Source organism: Squalius cephalus, assembly GCF_949319135.1.
Source record: "Squalius cephalus genome assembly, chromosome: 8".
NCBI classification, from domain to species: Eukaryota; Metazoa; Chordata; class Actinopteri; order Cypriniformes; family Leuciscidae; genus Squalius; species Squalius cephalus.
Genome location: NC_137129.1, coordinates 9711398 through 9736407, shown reverse-complemented (window position 1 = coordinate 9736407; position 25010 = coordinate 9711398). Strand labels below are relative to the sequence as shown.

Below are 25010 nucleotides of genomic sequence, written 5' to 3'. Positions count from 1 at the left end.
GCTGTCAAATTGGTTTAAGGGGAGGGAGGGGACGGAAGGGACCCACAGAAAAGCCTGAATATTTAGTTTGCTATGTTGCCTCTCAATAAAATCATAGATGTAGCGAATTTTGAGAAATGTACTCGTTCAGAGGCTAGGGGAATTGATGAATCTGGCTTTGTGCTGAGTGGACATGAAGGTGTGTAAGTGCTGACAAAAAGGAAGTCGAAAGGAAATTTTCTCACACACCTCATTGCAGAATATAAATGCAGCAAAGTATTGTTTTTTACCTCATGGTAAGTGATCATCCAAGAATTGTTCGATTATGTTTGCATTTTTTGAAAGAGCTGCTGTAGGCATCAATCACAAAGTTTGAATGCGTTTCTGTATAGCAGTGTAATTCCTTCTTATACCTTGTTGCACAATTTGCCTTTTATGACTTTTATGATAACTGCACTGCATTTTACTTTATAGCTGCAGGATAAAGTAAATGAGGAATTCTGGCATTGTTGGAGATTTGGTAATGTTCGTAATTTACAAGTGAATGCAACCGCTGGCAATTAAAACAAAAAAAACATTGTTTGACGCTATGCCAGTAAGAATTTTCGGAAAAGTCATTCTCTGTTTTTGCTGGTGATTGAACATTTAAGGTACAATTACCCATACTGTATTATTACCCAACTCTGAGACAGTTGGGGTGGCAAATCTCACTGCTATTGGGATTTGAAATGTTTCTTCGCCGGTGCTGTTTATCTCAAAGTCACATTCTGTCCAACCCCCACAGTGGAGAGACAGGTTGGAGGTGCAAAAAGAGTAGATCCGCCACTAAACGTGCAAGAAGAACAAATCTCTCTCTCTCTCTCTCTCTCTCTCTCTCTCTCTCTCTCTCTCTCTCTCTCTCTCTCTCTCTCTCTCTCTCTCTCTCTCTCTCTCTCTTTCTCTCTCTCTCTCTCTCTCTCCTGAGTGTTTCCTCCACATGGAGCTCATCTGCTGTTTAAGGCGGCTGGGAGAAATGCCTTCAAGCTGACAGGGGCTGAAAGCCCAGACATATGTTAATCACATGCAGTGATGGCAGTCTGGGAGGGGAGAGAGAGAAACGGCAAATCTGAGAAAGAGAGCAGAAAAAGAACGTGTGTGAGGGGTGGGGGGAGAGGGGGAAGAGCGCCACTCTAGAGACTTAAAACACAGCAGTGGAGGCAGATGCATGCCTTTGTTTGGACTCTCCAAATTGATTTTTCTTGGTTCTAATGAGGTTGTTCCTGCCACTGCTTGCAAAAAGAAAAAATGGTGGATGGGGCTGATTGATGCAGGCAGTTTGCTGGTATTTTGGATGGATCTAAAGCATTTAAGCATCAACACAGTACATTTTTAGACGGATGAATCAGAAGGTTGATTAGTGAATCTGATTATCTGGACTTCACAAACATGAGCAAACGCGCTGTTCACCTCAGATCTATATTTTTCATCTGATTATGAATGTAGTAGTAAAGTATGAAGTGAATCTGGTTAAGCAGAAGCAGATGTGAATGAACTCAGATTGGCCAGTTGACCAGAAGAGGGTTGTTTTTGCAAGACTGCACTTAATTCAGAGCATATGAGAGGGCAGATTCACAGCACAAATCTATCTTTCTGTCTTACTTTTGTATATCTATCTATCTATCTATCTATCTATCTATCTATCTATCTATCTATCTATCTATTATCTATCTATTATCTATCTATTATCTATCTGTCTATCTATCTATCTATCTATCTATCTATTTATCTATCTATCTACTATCTATTATCTATTATCTATCTACTATCTATCTACTATCTATCTATCTATCTAAACCCTCTGCCCCCCCCCCCCCTCCCTTTCTCTCATACGCGTGCTGTGTTTTGTGTGGCTGCCGCACATCAGTTGGGAGGGGTCAGCGGAGGAGGCGGGGAGCGTGTGTGCTCGCATTTGCGTGCGCTCTAGCTGTCATTGTCTCAGTCTGCGGGCTCAGGGAGCAAGCGTGTGCAGGATAGCGCGAGGCCCCAGCGGCCACACGTGCCCTTGTTAGTGCAGGGCATCCCTGGAAGCAGAGCAGAACGAGAGGCAGGTCTCCATCTGTCCCTCTAAGGCTCTGAAAGCAGGAGGACAGGCTGCTCCACTCTCCCGTTTGGACCTGGTGTACCGGCCTTGGGGTCCTGTGCCAACCCCCGTGCCCCTCGCAGAGCACAGAAAGACGCAAAGAGACTTTGGTCACAGGGAACCTGGTAGAAATAGAAAAAATACCCTGGATTATTTGATAAGATTGTCTCCATCATCTATGATGCCAGGTGAGATTGGGAAGCTTTGATTGTTTTGACTGTCGGTGGGAAATTGTGCATGTGCATTTTTGAATGTAAATATTTTGTCAAATATAGAATTAGCCTGTTTAAGGCAACTTCTACTGCTGTTATTGCCTTTTTGCCAACCTTATTAAATTGATGCTGTTCTTTACATTTTTTTTGTTAAAACTAATGCATTTATTGATCGAGTTTTTTGAGAAAGAGTTTTTTTTCTACATGCATGAGGCTTTTTTGATTAGCTTAGATGAATTTATGTCTACTTGTGCAAAGGAATGTTGGTAAACAATAAACATAAGAAGATATAATAGTGGGAATAATACAGGGCTCAATAATAAGGTTTTTTTTCTACTGGCCTGTTCAGGTCAGTAGTTCACTTTTTATTTACATTAAATATAACGTTTTTGGTGCATAATGTTTTTAATTTGCCAATCCTATAAAATTATCATATTTATTTAAAAAAACACACATTTTGTGCTTTTTAGAAGGCTTCCAAGACTACCTTAAAGTCATTCTCTATGCTAGCCTTATAACTTTACCTTGGTCACTGATTTAAATCAACACAATTTGCAACATTTCATTTACCACTGAAATTCAAACGTTTATGTTCTCAACACATGAAATCTCAAATACAAGCCCAAGAAATGTAAGATGTAGAACCAACACAGCAATGGCCTGACAGTACATCAACTGGCCTTAATGTCTCTCACATCCTTATTTTTGAGCCCTGTTCAGGAAGATCATAGATCTGCTATAGAAACAGTAAAATCACAGTGCAGGAGCATGAAAGTGAAGAAAGCAGACTGAACGAAAGAAAATGAGAGAGAAGAGTTGCAGAGGGCAGCTGGCGTGCTGTGTGTATGCAGGCTGCAGGGAGATCTCAGTGCTGCTCTTCACAGATGGTGTTGTGAGACAAGCTCTGTTGGCACTGCTGCTCTCCTGTGTGCCATGGCCACTACCTCTCTGCCAGCCAACCCGTCTGGTGCCCACCTCTCTGACTCCCCCTCTCCATCTACCCAGCCTCCATTCTCTTTCTGTTTGTGTTTAAACTTCCAAGTGTAACATTGTTGGCTGTGTATTTGGCTCAGTTCAACTGTGGAACAATATGGAGCAAGAGTATTTCTTTAAAAGTGTCTCCTTCGTGTTGTTTCCTTACCGAACGTTGCAGCACTTAAAACGTGTTTGTTAACATTGGCCTTTGTGTACAGTGTGTTTGTGAATAGTGTGTGCATGTGTAGAATTGTTCTGGGAAGCTCTGGAGGAAGCAGCTGTAAGCAGGCGCGTGTGCCAGGTCAGGGACACTTGAGCAGAACTGACACTGGGTTATTTCGGACACCCATCTGCACTGGAGCTACCGTTCCTCCAGGCCGCCGCCACAGACAATCTGTTCACTCGCTGGCAGAGTGCCAAACACAGTGCCGTCCATCTGTGGCAGGGACTGAAGCTCTCAGTGCTGAGCAGAGCTTGGCTCCTTCCTCTCTGCTTGTAGTTTTATAGCTTTTTTTGTTAGCGAGAGTGTTTTCGTACAGTTTGTTTATAACGCATGTTCTCAGTTCGCAAGAATATGCTACTTTAATTAGATAAAGGTCATTCTATTGGGTAATACAGAAACATGAAAACTAAGTCCCTGTATTTTTGTAGCTCTTTTCTTACCTACAGGGTTTATGTACAGTATACGTTTAACAACATTTCTTAGTTTTCACTTAGTTTTCTTAGTTTTCACTTTATCAAGTTTTGCTACTCCAACAAGGAACAGTTTTCATATTATGTTTTCAATGCATTTTCTTAGTTATGCTTCTGTAACAAAAGAAAAGTATAGAAACAAGGCTAAGCATCTGTAGTTTTGTGGCTTTTTTGTGCACAAAAGTGTCATGCAATATTTTTTAACAATACTTATAGTTAAATATTTTGCTTGTGGGTTAATCTATTGTATTGGAAAGTATGAAAACAACAGTAAGGCTGTTTTTTCAGTTGAGACGCTTTGCTCGTTATGATGTGGAATATCCGCGAAAGTGTTAATAGTATCTCATTTCACACATATTTTGTTTCTGTGTTGATTCTATATTAAATTGTCGATACAATGTACCATATTTTCTCTGGCTCTTGTTTTAAATGATTTTTGTTCCGTTATTATGCTTGTTATTGTCATCTGTTGATGTTGTACAAGCAGAATGTGGCGGTTGGTCGGTGTGGTATTAGCCCCGCCCCTCCGCCACTGTGATTAGACGTTTGGGTAAAAAGTGACAGTGATGAGCGCTGCGTTTTACCCAAAGTTGAACATCCTTCAACTCTCAGCGACCAGTAAAAAACGCTGGGCGCTCAGCGCTTCAGCGTGAAAAAAACGCTCAGTGCCTCGTTACGCTCATGGTGTTTAAAAAAACGTGGCGCTCCCATTGAAAACTATTGGAAAAATACGCCAGCCGCGTGAAAAAACGCTAATCAATTTTTTTTAATTTTTTTTTTGCCTGTATTTTTCTATCTATTCTTTTGTTAGTCAGGGTGTTTTTAACAATATACACTACTCACAAAAAGTTAGGGATATGCGATTTCCGGGTGAAATTTCAGAATGCACCTAAAATGCAACCTTTACACGTGAACTTAATTTTGCATTTCTAATTAAATGCCCTACTTTCATGATATAATATCACTGTAGCATGAACTTTTTAAATTTTCTATAAATTTCACACGAAACGAAAGTCGAATATCCTTACTTTTTGTGAGTAGTGTATATGTAACACTTTCTCAGTTTGACATATATTGATGGTGTATTGTTGTACTTTAACAACAACAAAAAAAGCAGTATGGAAACAAGTCTCTCGTCCTGTAGTCTTGTAGATTTTTTGATAGAGACAGTGTTTTGTAAAATCTTTGATGTACTTTGTCAGTTTTTTTTTGTTTTTTTGTCAGTACTTTATTTTACTTGCATTATGTTGATGTAAATGTAGAGAAGGTTGTTCTCTTAGGTAATATGAAAACAAGTAGCATATCTCTTCTCTTCTTCTAGCTTTGTTACTGTTTTGTTAGAGACACTACTTTTGGTACAACATGTTTCCAATGCAATTTCCCGATTCTTTTTTTTTTTTTTTTTTTTTTGTATGGCAACAAGGCTTTTGACCGAAGTTTGAGCATTAAAGACAGCCTCTCTAGAGTGTATTTAGTCATTAAGAAGCCACTCAGTGATGGCAGCCAATCGGTTCAGGGGCAGTCATTGCCTGGAGCTACGCCTCAGTTCCTTGTACTGAAAGCCATTAGCAAACTGTGGCCAGTGCCACAATCATGCGCACACACACAGAAAAGCGCTCAGGGTGGAAGTGCCCTGACGTTAGGTCATACTCCACCATCTCCTGCGTCTCCTGCCTGCCAGATGTGACTCGAACCATTTTTAAGGTCTCATGGAGGGAAAGAGGAGGAGAAGGAGGGAGGGAGGGAGAGATCGAGAAGGAGACAGTTTGTGCTTGTGTGTGTGTGCGCATGCAGTAATTGGGCAGGGGTGGGGGGGTAGTTGTTTTCTGAATCTGTTTCTACTTAGTAAATCTCCATCCAGGACTGCGTTTCATAAATTGTCGACATATTTTTCTGCACAGCGGACTTAACTCACTCTAATTTTGAACACATGGCTTCTGTCATGTGATATTTTCAAAACACTTGCAGACAGAGGTCCCAGCAGAAATAAACCGTCATTCTGCCGCCAGGGTCTTTCTTTTTTCTTACAATCTCTCCCCCCCTCCTCCTCCTCTGTGCCTGTCAGTTATTCTTTTATCACATAGCTGTGTTTTCAGTTAGCGAGAGCAATATATTATTAGCTCACATTTTTGAGTGCAGTAAAATAGCGTTTTGTTAATGTAAAACATGAGCCTCTTTATTATCTGTTGAAAATTGATTTGGCATCCACCGCCGTGGGCTCGACTCGTCCTAGCATCAGAGACTTTGCCACGCTTTTTGTTGCCAAGCGTGGAGAGACGTCCGTTCTTAGCTGCCACAGCCAGTGAGAATAAGTGGCTGAAATGAATAAAGTGAATAAGTGGATAGAGGCCTACAATTTGCAGGTTTGAGTGGTACTGAGGGCAATGAGCAGAGTGCAGAGGTAATTGCAGTCTTTTTGAACTGCAGGAGAGGACGGGAGCTGTATACGGATATGGATGAAACATCTGACGTATTTAGCTTTTTGAAAACTTCCAGGGAACCTCATGAAGTTCTCTGGGCTCTTTCAATCTAGACTTCCGTTAGGTTGTCAGTAGTTGCATGTTGTTGATCGATACAGGTTATTCTGTGGCCAATCTGTTGCTGAGATATTCATAGTGTTATTTAATGGCAGTGTACTATTTCAATGGCAAGAAATGATATGGCCACTTATATGACCAGTCAAAGCTTTGGACACACTTTATGTGTCTTGAGATCTTAAAAAAACACTTTTAATCTAAAAGCTTATGCTTCAATGTTTGAAGTTAGTTTTTTTTTTTTTAATAAATACATTTACGCATTTATATATATTTTTCTTTACAAAACTAAAATTTTATTCCATAGTTTTTTTATTTCAAGTGTCATTTCATAGTTTTGATGACTAATTCTAAAATGTGTCCAAACTTTTAATTGGCAGTGTATTTCCCAAAGGAATATACTGTAAGGCCTCTTGAACATTGCAATTAGGTCTGCTAGATAATATTAAATGAAAAGCAAATGGAATCTTTCTGTTTTTCTCTTCTCAAAATTAATAAAACCTTAATAGTCTTCTAGAGATTTAAAGATCTCAACAATGTCTCAAACTATGCTCAGATTTGCCAGTATACCAAAGACTGTGGTGAAAAATCTGATCTAATGATCTAATCACAGTAGAATGTGATGAGAAATTTTTGGCTTCAAATTGAAAGCTTTTTCATCACGGCTTTGGTATCTTGACAAATCTTAACAAAGTTTGAGACATTCTTGAGATCTCTTCTGAATCTCTAGAGGATTATTAAGGTTTTGTCTTTTGATAAAAAGTGTAAGGAAGAGGTCAAGTCTAAACATTCTTCAGGTTACACAAAAACACTCAAAAATGAAATGACGATAAGGCTGACTGTAGATTCTGGAACAGACGCAAGCAGAAAGTACCACTTCTGATAATCAAGCAGGGACAGTTATAATCTCCAAATAGCCAAATATCAGTCAATATATATATATATATATAGGTCTATCACAAGTTTTGAACGTCTACTTTTTCTGGCTTCAACGTCTCAAGTGTTGCTTGTGGACCAAGCGTAAATCCCTTGAGGATGTGTGTGACTTTAACCTACACGCTGCTAATGAGGGACACAGTGAAAAACACAGCAGTGTTGGTGGATAGCCAGTTAAAGCCATGTGTCTAGGTGCTGAGCCATATTGCATGTGCCATCTTTCTCTGTTTCTCTCTCTTTCTCCCCACTTTTCAGCTGGCATCTGATCATGCCAGGAAGCTGAGTGAGTCATTGACTTGAGAGTTGGACGGGCTTCATACTAGCGTTTGAGAGCACTAATCTCAGTATGAAAGGCCTTTTATTGAAAAATGCTCTAATTCTGCCTCTCTAGATAAGAAGTCAGTAAATAATTATTTACTGTTTGTTCAAAAGATGCTGAAAATTGCAGTCGGGCTCGTCGTATAAATGCAAAACCTCCATTATTCCTATTTCAATTATGATTGTTTGTAGATGAGGCACGAGAGGAGATTACAAGTGTTTTTTATGCGAGTTCCCCTGTGAGGTCTTACACTCTCACAGCCTTTAAGGATTTATCCTTTTCCTCATTTTTTTAAGTCTGGCAACAAGATACCACACAAATCTGTGCGATTTCAACGGATGCGTAACAGCAACCGTGAATCACTTTTATTGTTCCTCTACACTTGTTTTCTTCCTCTGCGCTTCATGCCAACGGGGCCTTATTTCAACAGATGGTTAAAACAGACGTTAAGATAAATCCATTTTGAAGAAGAGGACGAAAGGAAAAAAGAGTGACTTCCAATATAAACGCTGCATCTGTTTTATTGGTCAGTCCTTTTTTTTCCTTTGACGCAAGACCATATTTTGAAATGGATCAGCAGATGGCTCCAGGCCCTTCCTATTTACTGCAGAAATGCTCCAGGAACACATTATCTCACATTATAGCCACACTGTAAAACTAACAGTGCCCACTCGTCAGTGTCCACTTAAGCCAGCACGACTGGCATCAAAGTGGGTAGCTATAGTGTGAAATCACTTTCTTTTAAAGGTTACTGCCATCGGTAACTGATGATGGCATTTATGGTGCGTTTAAGAGGAGGGATGATTCATATGTCTGTTGTAATCCAGAAATAACATCTAGGTTGGGTGTGCTGAGGAATGAGCCCGACGGAAGAGTACAATCTCTTTAAATATCGAAGTGCACAGGTTGCCGTGCGCTACGGTTGGTGGTTGGGTGGGTTGGTAACTCTTGAGTGAGCACAGACTGATGCAGGTCCCTTCAGCGCGCGTCATTTGATGGGATGGAATGGAACGTTGGCACACCACCTGGCGCCGGCCAAGTGGGGCTCATGAAAACAACTGCGCCTGGGGAGAAGCCTTGAAAAGTGAGGGCTCGGGGAGAGAGGGAATGAGACAGAGAGGAAGAAGGAGATCCAAAGGGACAGGCTTTGTTGCAGGGAGAATGAGCGGAATAAGTGATAGGAATGAGTTCCAGGAGGGTGGGGGCATCCATACATCTTCCCTGTCAAGCTGGCAGGGTTTGATGGGCCACGCTCTGTGCGCCGTTCCATCTGGCGGAGATGATTGCATGGTGCATCGGCGTGCACAAGTTCATAATGTATTCATACCGACGCACAACGCGCTCTCCCAGTTCACCCTCGGCCTCGGATACCTGAGACGTCGTCTGAATTACAATTATCCAAAGAGTCGATGTTCTCGCTCTCTCTCTCTCTCGTTCTCACCACATTACTGACTTCATCATCTTTAATGCACGGTGGATCTAAAGCGCAGCAGCTGGTTGTAATGCCACCTTCGTCATCTCCTTTCAAGACGCTATCTGTCCCACGAGATGTCTCCTGTGAAAGGTGCTCTCTATCTTTGCCTCCCTCACCTCGTGAACCTGATCTGATGAGCGCGAGTCCACTAAAAGCAGCCGTCTTGTCAGCATTAGTATGCGGCTGATTGGCTTCCTGTGGCTTTTGCACGTCATGCCACACATTACTGGTCACAGCTTTTCTCAGAGAAAAAAACAATTTTCCAATTGAGAGAAATCCTCCCTGAACTTCCTGCAAACACAACTGTGGAGATTTATGCATTGCTGCAGGCACTACAGAAATATAAGGCTGAATCATCACAGCAGATTAGGTTTCACAAAGCTTCTAAACTAAGTCGCTAAGTGAATAAGCAAGTTTAGCTGGCATGTGGGAGGATGAATGTAGTTTCAGCTTTACCGTTTTCACAATGACACAAAAGTGGAGATGCGGCTATGTGATTATGATTTTAAATTTATCACGTGTTTGCACATGGGGAGGTCTGCTTCAAAAAACATCCTAGGGTTTCTAATATGCAACAAGAAAATGAATGGGATGATTCGTGACCTCCTTTTTCCTCACGTAGTGGATGTGTACACAGATAGCTGTTTTACCCACCCTGGAATGAGCCGAACATTACCACTTGTGCAGTGAGTGATGATGTAAGAGACATGTAAGTCGAGCTGTGTGTGTGTGTGTGTGTGTGTGTGTGTGTGTGTGTGTCAAACATATGATTTTTCTGGTCATGTTATCAGAAGAAAGGATCTTATTCAGGGTGCATGTATGAAAGGAGCAGAACAAACTGATGGATAAAAGAAGACTGATATTGATTGATAGAATACAAAAGCACAGGCTTTAAATTAGCTTGAAGTTTATAAGATTTTAAACCAGAAATGTACTTTGTTTTGTATTTCTGTGTAATTTTCTGTGCAGGTTGTGTAATATCCATGAAACAGAGTTGTTTTTTACTCCAAAAGGTAAAGAAAATGTATAAACCATAATTCTGTGTTTACAGAACACCTATGTAGTGTCACTTGTTCAGACATGTTTATTACTATTATTATTATTATTATTATTATTCAATATAAATACTTAGAAATCCTTTAAATTGCCAAGAGTTGCTCTTTTATTCAACTTCATAGAACACTGTAGAAATAGACAGCATGCTCAGCTGACTGTTTACATCATGGCGAACTGGCTAACGGACCCTGAAGGATGTGACTCAGTTCTGCACCAAATCATGCTGGTCTTCAATAGTGGTCTCTTAAAAATAGTGTGAACATTTGCAATTCCTCTTTGACTTGTAGTTGTTTGTGCTTGCAAATTAGTGATATAAGCACAAAGATAAAAGGAGAGCGGCTAGGAGAGTCAGACACGTCCTAGCAAGATATTCACTGCCACTGTCGGGTCATGAAAAATGACCAGGCGTGGAGTGAAGATGAGCGAGTCTGTGCTTTCTAATGCTCAGTTTGGTGTGCCGTTTAATGGCGATCCATATTACTCGAGAGCTCTTTTGAAAAGCAATAAAAGACCTTGGCGAACAGGAAAATGGAAAGCACTTCATCGTCCTTCCTGGGAGCCACATTAAATCTCTTGCTGCATCAATATCCGTGGTGGCCCGCCTAATATTCATCTGTGCCGCTCGTCTGCCAATTTCCCGTTTTGAAAAGCCAGGTAACTGCCAAACAAATGCACTCTGTGCGTTAACTCTGCACAGATTAACTTTATGAAATCAAGGCAGGATGGATGTGCACTCTGGTATGTTTTTGAGCCTGTTTAAAATGCAAAATTGCTTCTTTTCCACTCCAAGAGGGAACTCATTTGAATTGAGTTATGCATCTCTTTTTTCCCACAGCATATTTGCGCAGTCAACCACTTTTAGGTGGGTTTAATGCTGCTCTTGTACAATGCATTTTTATTGCCTATCCTTTTCGCTTTGACTAATAGGAGATCAAATATATAAAGATTGTGCATATGTACCCTGCATTGCATTCCATATTATGTATGTAACACCTAGATTTTATTCCAACACTCTTACCCCTGGTTTCACAGACAGGGCTTAAGACTAGTCCTAGACTAAAATGTAAGTCTGAGCTGTTTCCACTGAAATAAACTTGCACTGACTGATCTTAAAAATATATCAGTGCCTTTTTAGTTTTAAGATGCACATCGGTAATGTTTTTTTCTAAGCATGTTTATAAAAATTACTTAAATGTCCTAATTGATCTATGGTCTAATCCTGGCTTAGTCTAAGCCCTGTCTGTGAAACCGGGCCTATGTCTAGTGGAAATAGTGAGATTATAATATAAATAGTAGAGAACACTTTCATCTGAATATGCTTTTTTCTTTTTCTTCAGATGGGTTTTTACTTGATGTGGAATTCATCCATCCTGCCAGTATAAAAGTGAGATGTATTATGGTGATTATTATTTCACTCAAACGCGGCGTGACACATACTATAGGAAGTGCAATGCTTTTAAGTTGTCTGATGTGTAATATTTCAGCAGAAAATAGTGAAGGAAATATAAAACTTAGGCTAATGGATATGTTGTGCTGACTAATTGACGACGTTCCACATTTACACCTCTTTTTCATATTTCTTCTTCCTTCCTGTGTCTTCAAGGGGTCAGAATCTTAGTGTGCATGTTGGCATGCTTGTGAACATGCACATAAAAGTGTGCACACAGATTACTGCCTGTTCTATACCTCCTATCATCCATTTCTGTTCGACAGGTAAGGAGAGAGGATGAGGTTTAGACGTCTCAGGGTTGTTTCTCTTTTCCCGATTCCCAATCCAATCCCAACTTTGACCCAGATGTTAATCCTCAATTACACATGTAGATCCACAAGCTGCTTTTTAGGTTGCCCTGGGCTGCTTCTGAGACCAAAGCCGAATAAAAGCCTTTCCCGTAGAACTTATCTGTCTTGGACAATTAATATATATTTTTTCACAATTTCATATGATATTTTCCAATTATAATAATCTGACAGGCATATTGGTTTAGAATAGCTTTCGCACTAGAGCTTGGGCTATTTTATTCATTTCAGACTTGTACGGTGGCTCTCATAAATTATAGTGCCTGGACTTGCCACGTTGTTAACATTTAAAGGTAATAACTAACCCCATACTGAGATTTTAATGTTGAATCAAGCCACTTTGCTTTGCTTTGTCCCTTTCACTGACTCAAGAATCTTTCATTTCTATCATTGTGTTTTTAATGAATATCATAGGCCAAATGCAGAGTTGCCTTATTAGAAATAATTATGTTTCATTACCAGCATTGGTTTTTCTAAGTAGTCTGTCCATCATCTCTTCATTCTTTATATTATTTTCTTTTTCATTTTCTTTATTTATTTTTTGACAATACAGATACAGAACTGTTTATCAGCACAGGTGTAGGCGTGGAATAAAGACCCCTGCTTATTATTCTGTCATAAAAGGTTAGCTCATGCTAGGAAAAATGGATCTGTCCCTGTGTAATGTATAATGCTTGAGCTTTGTTTTTAGCACAAGTGACTTTTTATGAATTTGGGAAAGGATTGAAAGTGCATGGGGAGCAAGTATGGGGCAGATTAAGCCTGACACATATGTTTAGGTTCTGGCGCACACATACAGCCATAGAGGTGCCTATGGAATGGGAGCCATTCGTAGCTGAAATTCCCACCCTTTTAATCTCTTCTGCTTTCCTGGTCAGACTATGGTTGTCTAAGTGCACCCACCTTTCTTTTTAGATTAGTCTGCAATGTGTACATAGCCAGTAAGACAATAGCTGATATCTCTAACTGTGAAACATTTTTAAAGGGATGTATAGGCGTTATTAAAGGGGTGGTTGATTATGATTTCACTTTTCTAACTTTAGTTAGTGTGTAATGTTGCTGTTTGTGAGCATAAACAACATCTGCAAAGTTACAATTGCCAAAGTTCAAAGCAAAGGGAGATTTTTTTTCTTTTAAAGAAATTGCTTTTTAAGGACTACAACAAACGGCTGGTAGGGACTACACAACATTATCGACATATAGTGACATCACAAACCCTAAAATTTACATAAATCTATAAGTCATGTTCCCCTGGGAACGTTATTTATAGATTATCATGACAGAATATGCTGACTAGAAGATAACTACACATAAGCTACATAAATTCATCAACTAACCATTCAGAAATGTCCTGTTGCATTCTACATGTTGTCACTTCTTCTTGAGTCTCTCCATCTTTGTCTGACTCTGGTTTGAACATAAAAGGCTAAAAGTTTTTGAAATTTTCAGTGCATGTCTGTGTGAGGTAAAAGGACACGAGCTCTTGAAGCTCCGCCCTCTGTGCGGGGAGCAGCAGCTCATTTGCATTTAAAGGGACAGACAAAAACGGTGCGTTTTTGCTCACCCTCAAAAAGTGACAATTTTAACATGCTATAAAAAAATATCTGTGGGGTATTTTGAGCTAAAACTTCACATACACACTCTGGGGACATCAGAGACTTATTTTACATCTTGTGAAAAGGGCATTATACCACCCCTTTAACAGGCTGTATTTAATATTCTTCTGTGGAGTAAGACGTACTGAAAAGGGAGCGGTTAGAGAAAGAGAATTGGAAAGACAGGAGCCCCTGCTGTTATCAGAGTCTAGGGGACACACAGGACAGTTGTAATCAGGAAAGTCAGGCTACTTGTCCCAGACGTAGGGCGTCTGCTCGCCCTGACACACAATGTTCCCACAGCTGGTACAACGCACACGTACATGTCTGTCTGTAAGAAAGAGAGAGTATGAGAGTTCTGATGGGTCAGTACAGATGCTGATATTGTAAAACAACTAAAATGAGAATGAATTTGCTATCATAAGTCTGATAGATAAGCAGACTTTTAAGGTTCACTGCTATAGCAACTAAAGGACACTGTGACCGCAGCTTTAGTCATGACTTTAGTCTGATGTAAACACTATCTAGATGTCATGTTGTGTGCGGTCATATCTAAGGTTTTGAAGAACAAAAAAAGCATGCTCACATGCCCTAAAACCCATCAGTGTTGCTACTCATAGCTTTTATTTATATATTTTCAGTTTTCATTTTAATTTAGTTTAAGTTTTAGTAATTTTGTTATGTGCTTTTGTCATTTTTCTTAAATTTTTATTTTAGTTTTGGTTGTAGTCATTTCAGCACATATAGTACATTTAATATTACACCTACACCTACATTTAATATAAAAAAAAATAGTTCAGCATTATTTCAATGAAGGAATATGATTTTTAATAATTTTAGTTTTAGTTAACAATAGCAACACTGATACTTTAAGCAATTATAGAGAAGTAGGCAGGACGCTGCGTTAGACTAAATTTGAAGAAAGTGTTACAGATAAGTAACATCTTACAGACCTCTCCATCTATACCAATGACCTCTTTGTCAAAACAGAGAGATGCAGATAAGTCTTGTTAGATATTAACCACAATCAGCATTCTATTTACTAATTATTTTGCTTTTTAAAAACCTGTTGTAAATATAAGGGGCTTTCGCACCAGGTGGTTATAGGAACTAAGTTATAGGAACTAGCCACCAGGGCGGTCTTATTATATATTTAAAACATAATCATGTTTTGCTTGGTCCCTTCAAAGTCGCGTTGGATATCCTCAGCTTAAGGGTTTAGAAGTCACTGGACTTCGGCGTTGGTCCATCTATCACTGTTTTCCATGTTCGTGAAGTAAATAAGACTATAAACTGTGTGTTGGTGTTTCGTGTGCGTTCGTCCAATCAACGCAGACTTACGTCACTGGTAGTTCCTATTGTGCTGGGTTAGACCCTACTCTTAAGTAGGAGCTAATTTAGTCCCCCAAAAAGGAGTTCCTATAGCTAAAGTTGTTCCCATTTCCAGTGCGAACACACCAAAAAGTGAGTACTTCCGCAAATAGTTATAGTAACTATGAAAAGGTTCCTTCGGTGCAAAAGCTCCTATAAAATTCACATTTTAAGGAGCTATGAGCATACTCAGAGCTATGGATTTGTTCAAATTCTTAAAGACATGAATGATACTGCAAATGATGTGGTTTATTGAGGCATGCTATTATTTTTCTAAGCAGTCAGAATTTTTATTTTTGGATGCCTTGGCAACTAACTGACACAAAATAAATTGAAGTTGAACCACCTAGCAATGATCTAGAAACCACTCACAAACCCTAGTAACCACATCGCAACACATGATAACACCTGAGCATTGTGACTGTGAGTTTTGCACATGCAAGCAAATATACAGTGCAAAATATACTTATTTCTATTATTCTTAACCATAGTCGAGTGTAGAATGGGTTGACTGACTTTTTAATCTGGAAGAACAGGGTACTTTAGACATTACATGTCTGTTGATGCTGTAGATCTCTGTGGGGTTCCTCCAGATTTCTGAAACGTTTTAATGAGAGTATTGCCGGTGTCTTTGATCATTAGGGAAATGGCGATGACAGCTGGAATTTGACTGGTGTTACTATCTATGAACTCTCTAAAGGCGTGTATCGTGTATGTAGCTATGTGTGTATATCTTACAGGAGCTCAGGTGCTGTGGAGAGGCAGCTGTTGGGATATCATTGAGGTCTCACAAGAACTGTTCCACTTTTTCTTTTGCAGATCGTACTGAGAAGCGCTCCACCATGCCCGACTCACCTGCTGATGTGAAAACACAGTCCAGGTTAACTCCGCCCACCATGCCTCCTCCCCCCACCACACAGGGAGCTCCCAGGACCAGCTCCTTCACCCCAACTGCATGTGAGTATTGCGTCCAGAATCGCATACTCTCTTGAATACTGTAGGTACTTATTTTGAACAATTACTTCATGAGCACTAAAAAAACGGGCGTTTATATAGATGCATTATTTCATTTTAAAATAATGATATTTGGACTTCCATTTTCATCTTCCAACATTTTACAATTTGCGATATGTCAGAATTGTTGACTAGTTGGTTTAAAGGAGATGCTCTTACAGCAACTCAGTCAATAAATAAGTTGGGTTTGTGTCCAATGAAGAGAAGTACGGGAGCTTTGGAATTCTGTCATATCTTGATTTGTGCTTTGGGTGCATAAATTAGTTGACAGCACTACTTTTACAGTTAGACCATATGCAACTACTTGATTGGACGTAATGTATTCTAATCAAAACTTTGAGTGTGAGGTGAGAATTTCCAATATTTTGCTCTGAAATATTACTCTGTAAATGCGATAATCATACACAAATGTCAGAGATAGTGGAAAGACAACTTAAATCGTCCTTATTAATGCATCTACTACTGATAATATGTTTTAGTTATGTAACTCCTTTCTAATGCTCAATGTTACAAAAAAGTAGAAAAAAAAATGATAAAACAAAACAAATGCAGAAACAAGAAAAACAGAACACAGAACAAAGATTTCAAAAGTAAAGTGGTAAAATTATACAAGGCTTTAAAGGGGTGGTTCAGGATTTTCGACATCGGACCTCATTTTCAAGTGAGCCTGGTTGTTATTCATCAGTGGAGACAGTTTTCAAAAAAATTCATCCAGTCCTTACTTTTGGATAGTTCGTCTATGCTAGGCTAGCGCGAGTCAACGGTGCACGTTAGCCTGCCATTAAAAACAGTTTTACCCACTCCACAGTGCCACAAAAGCAAATAAATTATAACGCCAGACTATCGATGTAAATGTCTGTTGAGAGAATAATGTTAGAAATCAAACTACCCTTTCATCACATTGCATTAGTTACAATTTGTTCCCTGTATTTATAAGCAGTCTACAGCAGCGGTGGAGTTATATTTGGTTACCTAGGAAACCGAGAGAGCCGGTCCACATAACAATCACGCGAGTGTATTACCTGCCGCAGATAATTGAGATACAAGAGTACTTTGATTTCTAACATTATTCTCTCAATAGACATTTACATCGATAATCTGGCGTTATAATTTATTTGCTTTTGGTGTACTGTGGAGTGGGTAACACTGTTTTTAATGGCAGGCTAACGTGCACCGTTGACTCGCGCTAGCCTAGCATAGGCGAACTATCCAAAAGTAAGGACTGGATTAATTTTTTTGAAAACTGTCTCCACTGATGAATAACAACCAGGCTCACTTGAAAATGAGGTCCGATGTCGAAAATCCTGAACCACCCCTTTAAGGCCAACTTGTTGACTAGCCATTCATATAATCTTTTAAAGAATATGTAGTTTTGCACTCTCCTTATTACAGCTGACATAAGTTCCCGTCGTCTTCTGACCTGCAGATTTTTGCATCTGCCCGCTGGCTGATGCCACAAAGAGCATCACACATGGCAGCTCAGGGGAGCGCTGGAGTGGCTCACTATCAAAGCCGTCCGTGCCGCAGCCTCCCAGCACCATGTCAGTGTAATTGAGCAGTGGTGTGCCGTCAACAGCAGTAACACATTCCTCTCTCTGATGTTACATCCCTAAAAACAGATCAGTTGGACTCTGCAATTAGCGCTTATGAAAAAAAGAGACAAAAAGCAAGCCGGGTCTGAAGCAATCCGGAGCCTTTTTAAAGGCAGACTCTAATTATACATTCTGAAGGTTTAACAAAGCAAGCGCTTTGATTTCCCCTCCATGTAATTGTTACCAGATGCAGCTCAAGTATCTCGTTTCTGTTCTGTTGGAAGGAGGCCAGGCAAACGAGGCTATCACGCAGCCTAATCTCATTAGAGAGACGTTGATTCCAAGCTGCATCCCTCCGCCGCGTATGTTTCTCATCGTGGCACGGGGGGCACTCGACCACATGTCTTCTCCTCCTCTGGACTTAATATGTCTGATGTATGGAAGCAAGAACGCACTGCTTCCTTCTCAAAGCTGCCGTGGCTGATTCAAAACAAATGTTCCACTGTCACAAGAGCCTCATTCAAGCACCGTCAGTCACAGGCGTTCATCCGCCAATGTCATTTTTGACAAAGGATCCTCTTGCAGCTTCTTTTTGAGGAATGTTCCTGGCAGTGTTTAATATGAATCTTTTGGGTCTAGATCATTCAATACGCTTTGGTTAAAAATAAATGCCAACGATCTCTTTGTGGCATGTGGAAATAATATGTTTCTGTTTTTCAGTAACGAATGGCACCAGTCACTCTCCCACTGCACTGAACGGAGCTCCATCTCCACCCAATGGCTTCAGCAATGGGCCTTCATCGTCATCTTCATCCTCACTGGCCAATCAACAGCTGCCGCCGGCCTGTGGCGCAAGGCAGCTCAGCAAGCTTAAGCGCTTTCTCACGACACTGCAGCAGTTTGGCAATGACATCTCACCTGAGATTGGAGAACGAGTGCGTACGCTGGTGTTAGGACTTGTGGTAAGTCTGAAATCACATACTCGTTGGCTAAAGTCGGCATGAAATTAAAATTCACCCAGTCTATTGCGTAAATGCATGTTATTGATCTTACTGTTAATGATTCATCCATGAATTTGTTTTATTTTTTATTTTTAATCAAAAAGATAAAACTCGATCTTACAGTGAAACGGCATTTCTGTGGTGATGTATGCCAATCATGTATTTGGGATGTATTTTGCTTAAACTCTGCCCCTGCAAGCTCATGTTCATCTGCCTCTGTTTATGAGTGCAATGCCCACATCTCAAAACTCAATCAACTACTTATGAATTGATCTGTGCCCTAATTTTATTTTTTCCAATAAGCCATTACACTTGGATGTACGTCACAATAAAAGAAAAGATCTGCCACTACTTCCATTTCATCATGACCTTAATTAATGAGGATTTTCAACAGTGTATTGTGTATATTGCGACAAAAAGTCTTTAAGAAATAAAACGGTTACTAGTGATCATTGTGTCTCCTGAAAAGTTCACGGACAGTCGAAAATTATTTGTTTTGCTTTTTTGTCACCAAAAAGGTTATGCCACCAAGTCTTATTTGCCTTTCATCATAGGAAATAAAGGCTTGTCCAACAGAGATAAATCAAATGAAACACATCTGTTGCTAAGGATAGCAACATAACTGTGAGGAAAAAAAATATCCACTTGACTAGATGTGCACCATAAGCTGTGCCACAGCATTTCTTTCATTAATATGTAGTTATGGACTAAACAATGGTGAAATAGCTGCCTGTACTAGAGGAGGGCTGCTTTAATTAGCCATTCCAAAGGAAAGCTCTTTTTTTCGGCGGGCATTTGTTTATTTTTCGCTGTGTCTACACGCAGAGGCTTCCTTGTGTCCCCTTGGCTTCCATGGCTCTTTTTAATTCGCTCCCCACTCTGCCTTATTGAAAAGAGTGACACACTTAATTAGCGCCGCCGATGCTGGAGAAAAGCTCAGGAGGCTTTCTGGCTGTCAAAACAGGCCGCTGCAATCTGGCCGAACAGATGTAAGCTTAATGTAACAAAATTCAGGTCTGGGAAAAGAGGGGAGAAAAAAAAAAAAAGCCTGTGTATTTTTCTCAAATGTATGACTCCCCGCTCTGCTACCCATCTACCTCTCTTGGAAATAACGTCTAGAAAATTGAAAATGGTGTCCTATCAGTCCTATCAGTCTGTTAAAAGATGATAGAGCAGAGAGCAGGAGGGATAGAAATTAGTCATTTCTCTTTTTCTTTTTTTACACTGCCAATGGTTAACAGGGATAAGATACATCTCAGTTCGGTAGGGAACAAGAGACGTTTTTTTAAAGCTGCATATCTTCTGTGTGTGTTATGATGTTTATGCCATGTTTTATCTCGCAGAGCAAGCTGCATGGTGTAATACTGCATCTGTAGTTGTGTATGCCTACGTATTTGTGTTTGTTGATGCAATGATGATGCGGTCAGCGCGTGCACATGTAAAAGCCACCAGATCAAACTTCCCCATATGAGGCCTTTCACCACAGCCATCCATATGCCTCCCATTACAGTCTTCAAATCATTCAATCTTCAGCAGGATATAGTTTTGCCTCCAATAAGTAATATTATCACATAATGTTTTCCACATGTATTCATGCGTGCACCGTCTTTTTTCCTCTCTCCCTGCAGAACTCCACTCTAACCATTGAGGAATTCCACTCCAAACTGCAAGAAGCGACCAACTTCCCACTCCGACCTTTTGTCATCCCATTTCTGAAGGTATTGCACAAGCAAGCAATCTGGAAAACATTTAAACAACTGAGGCACAGATGTACATAATTCTCCCTGCTCTTGGTTTTTTTTTTTTTCATCCCTCACTTCATCCCTTTTAAATGGCCTGAATGGATACATGATTTCCTCATGAGCAAAGAGGCATCAGGTTTCTTGGTCACTGGGACCTATTTTTTAATTTCTCTTTGGAAATACATGATGTGAACTCACATTACTCAGTGTAACAGCACCATACGGGACACAATGTCTCTATTTATTCATACGTGTCGATTGACGCCCTTGTTCGACTGTCGCTTTTCTCACACGCTGAGTTTCGTAGGGCAGGGCACATCTGAAACCATTACCACAGTAAGACGATCTGTTGTCTGGGAGAATATCAACCTTTGCCCTCTCTGCCGCCCATTTGTCACTACGGCCCTTATTTCATTACAGTTAAATGTGTCTCTGGGCCTGTTTATGTTGGAGCACTTAACACGAACCATTCAAATAAACACTCTGCGTATTATTCTTTCGACTAAGGGAAGTATTTGAATTACACATGACACATTTTTGTATCGCATTATCATGTTCGAGATTAAAGTGATTGTAGCCTGCGGAGCGAATGTATAATTTGTTAATTTATGACATATGTAGCAAATAGACATCAGCGCTTGATAGAGATTAAATTCTCATGAGCTTTGATCCATATGGTGACTGCTGTATCCATCCACCCTCAATCGTTCGCCATTCGTTTTCATCTGCTAGTAAGTGACAGCTATTACGCACCAACCTACCCGTTCCCCTCCCTCTTTGTCTAACCTTCACCCCCTCCCCCTGTTCCTCCCATCTTTCTCTCGCGCTCTGCTTTCCTCCCTCTTCCTTTCCATAATAATAAAATAAGCGACCAGTGGAGATGCATCAAATCTGTGTTGTTTACTCCATTAGATGATGATGGAAAGGGGTCCGTCGGTTTGATGCGGCCTCTGTTCTCGCGGCGTGCGGTTCGAAGGCATTTCATCTTGTCCACTGCTTGTCCTGGCTGGCTCTGTCGTGCAGAAATTGGTCCCATTAGGGGTTGCGCCGGTCGCTGACGGATGCAGAGAAGCATACAGTGACACTTCCCTGACTCGTTCGCTCTCACACAACTCCACACCATATGGTTACTGTATCATCCAGTCAGGAGGGGTGGTATCAAAGATGCAACTTGTGTTTTTTTTCCTCGCTCCCTCTCTCCCTCTCGTCTAATTTTAGTGGTTTTCCTCAAAGGAGCCTTTAATGACAAATACCATATGGCTGTGGGAACAGGGGCTTTTATAAGCGTGCAGAAGCGCAGCTGCAACAATGTGCATTAGCAGCATTTTTTCATTAGGCTAATGTTGTCTAGCGACCCTCCCGTCAGAGTTGGGTTTTGCGGGGAAGTGTTTACAGGAAGGGCAGCGTGCATCACGCTAATGATATAATCCGAATTTGACGCCAGCTGACGGCCTTTGTGCTGATGGCTTTTGTTTATGATTTCTCCAAATGGATTCCTCATCAGATAAATTTGTAATATTTAGCCGTTGTTTCGTTCAGCAGTCTCCATAAAGCCTGTAAGCACACGTGTTCCTCTGCGGCTCTGTGCCTCATTGCTCAGAGACGTACTCAGCGTGACATAGTCGGCGCTTCACCACATGCTATCAGTGCAGAGGAAGTGAGGATTACATATACACGGCAAACTGCTTTGTGGCTTGTGTTTGATATGCTGGTTTCCAAATAGCTGTGTGCTAATGGACCACACAGGAGCTGGAGAACACACTCAGACAGAATCGGAGCAAACGTCAAATCATCGCGTGCTTATAAAGCTACAGGATTGTTTTATAAAAAATACATGATGATAAAATAGTTTTTACCGTCATTATCCAAAATGCTTTTTATATAGAGTTGCACTCAACGAAAATTAGACTGTTGCATTAACGTTTTCTGATGAATAAGCTTTTCTCATTCGTTGGCTGGAAATACACTGCAAAAATGATTTTCTTCCTCGCTATTTTGTCTTGTTAAATATCTTAACTTTCTTTAAAATATAAATGATATTAGGTCTTTAGAATTTATACTTTAGTTTATACTTAAAAAAAATCTGCAAATGGGATTTAAAAAAAAACAAATTCTAATGGAAGACAATTTTTGTATTACTATTTTTAAGCATAAAATCACTTCATTTAGATTTTTTAAAAATCAGAAAACTTTATAACTTTTGTCATTTTGCTCCTCAAGCAAATGTATCTTGATATAAGAATGTGTATATATTCATACTGGAAAGCAAGGGGAAAATATTGAGTAAGAATTTTTCTTTTTTTACAGTGTACATTAAGCACTCCGTGAGCACCTGCTATATGTGAACTGCCACTAACTATGAGGACCTCCATTTAATAAAAGTCTAAGGTCATTTAAGGTCAAAGCAATTTCACTGCCTCTGGTAATTATCACCATAAACTACTAACAGACCATTACCTCATACAGCTGGCAACCAAGAGGTCCTTTATAAACAATCCCAATCATTATCATAATTAAAATGAATCAAAATAACTTTTATTTATTTACCTGTATCATGATTTTATCTGTATCATTACCAACGGCTAATTTTTTTGCCATGCTTCCTTTAAAGTCTATGCTTTCATTGTGCTTCATTCAATACTCAATCAACGCACTACTCCTAATTTTAGCCATTACATCACTGAAAAGGCACACTGTGAGAGAGCACTGAAAAATATCCCAGAGCTGAAAATATGTTTGATTATAGTCTTAGATCAGAGTCACAGGCCAAAGAGAAAGAAAGAAAGAAAGAAAGAAAATAGACATCATCCTCCAACTAACACCTTGTGCTGTTTAGATGCTGCAATAGTCCAACTGTTGCTGGATGGGGATTCACAAAAACCTTTCATCTGCCGTGAAAATGCTCCTCCGTGTGTCTTTGAAGTGGCGAGGCCTCCGAGTGCTTTCGGAGAAAGCCAAGCCAGCTAGTAATCATGACGGAGATGCAGAGGAAATGAGACCGAAAGAAAGCAAACGTTGCCCCCCACCCCCCCACCCCCCACCTCCAAACCATCTGCTTTGAAGATGTCACTTTCTATGTTGACCATTATTGCTCATATCGAAGGCCCAGGGCACTAATGCATGTTTCAGGTCACAATAGAGTGCTGCTCGAAACGGCGCGAGAGTGTCTTTATTTTGGAAGAATGTACCTGTAATGATAATAATGAGTAAACAAAAAACGGTGTTTAGAGCCTCTGGCTGTGGACAGCTTCATAGTGTCACATCTGCTCAGCACAACCTGACCACTATCTCCCCCTACAGGCCAACCTGCCGCTACTGCAGAGGGAGTTGGTGCACTGTGCACGGCTGGCCAAGCAGAACCCGGCTCAGTATCTCGCCCAACATGAGCAGCTCCTGCTGGACACAAGCACCACATCACCCGTCGACTCTTCTGAACTCTTGATGGATGTCAATGAGAATGGCAAGAGAAGAACGCCTGACAGGTGAGCTGAACTGTAAATCATCAATCAGTCTTGTAGTTTTGTTGGTATTTAGCCAGTCACACTATGTTTTAAGAAACATACAATTTTATTTGCTTTGAGACAAAAATACAATTTATAATTTTCTATGATTTACACAGTTATAGAAAAAAATAATTTCTATTATTCTTTATCAAAAGACAGAAAATTTACAACAAACTAATTGATATTTCCAAGGCTAACAGAAGTCATTCTGACAGTTTTCTGTCAGAATTGAAATCAGAATTCACAAACATAATGTTCAATTTATCACACAAAACCAAATATTTCAGTTTGCAAGGAATAAAAACACACAATCAATGAAAGTAAGTAGTAATGACAATGCAAGCTTTCTCACGTTGGCCTCAGGTCAGTGGGCCTTTTCTTACTTTCTTAGAGCTCATAGTATTTAAAATCTTTTTTAAAGTTATTGATAAATGTTTGGTAGTGAGTGGACTTTAGGCACCTAACTATATAGACTAGGAATACATGCTTGTAAAACAGCTGGAGAGATGTAGAAATGTTGCAGGAGGTTATGAGTGTCTATATTGTCATGCGTCATTTGGATCCTCGTCCTTAAATGGAGCAGAACCTTGAGAAACCAGACACATCTGGAGAATGCAGGTAGATTCTTTGGAGACTTCCTGTTGAGATGGACATGAGTGAGAATTAGCACTGTAAAGCAAATCTACAGTCTGTGGACTGAGAGAAAAGAAAAAAAAAATGTATGTATCAGTTCACTTCACTTCCAGGAGCTCAGAATTATTTCCACTTTTAAGTGAAGATACTTTTTTAATATGCTATCTTATATGAATACATATCAGCTCAGGTCCCTGTGGATATTAGAAAAGAATATACAGCTCTCTTTTTCTCTTTCCCTCTATCTTTTTTTTAATGTAATACCTGCATTTTTGTGTGAGCTCTAATGTATGGCTAGGTGAGCCTAGGGACATGGCTGATAACACATACAGATGAGACTCAGCTCAGATACGGCTGGCTAAGCGCTTCTGTTTCTGCTTAGCTCGGCTCGGCTCGACTCGACTCTCCACGCTCAGAATGAGGAGGTGCAAGAGAGAGAAAAGCAATATTGGAATTTGAAAGGGAGCTATGCTGTCCTTAATCACGGAGTACAATATACGGTCACTTCAGTCTGATTAATATCAA

At 40.0% G+C, this 25010-nt stretch overlaps 1 protein-coding gene across 5 annotated transcripts in view; it reads left to right on the top strand.

The window, feature by feature from the left end:
- Positions 1-25010, top strand: part of runx1t1 (RUNX1 partner transcriptional co-repressor 1) — a 55453-nt gene that overhangs the window by 16142 nt on the left and 14301 nt on the right. For 4 of the 5 annotated variants that reach the window (XM_079880167.1, XM_079880166.1, XM_079880165.1 and 1 more), the window contains exons 2-5: positions 15880-16017; positions 18327-18568; positions 20236-20325; positions 23650-23831. In XM_079880167.1, coding sequence (XP_079736293.1) covers positions 15880-16017; positions 18327-18568; positions 20236-20325; positions 23650-23831 — 652 coding nt within the window. Of the gene's footprint in view, positions 1-1956; positions 2287-15879; positions 16018-18326; positions 18569-20235; positions 20326-23649; positions 23832-25010 lie in introns of those variants that run through there. The other variant, XM_079880168.1, reaches the window with a different exon arrangement.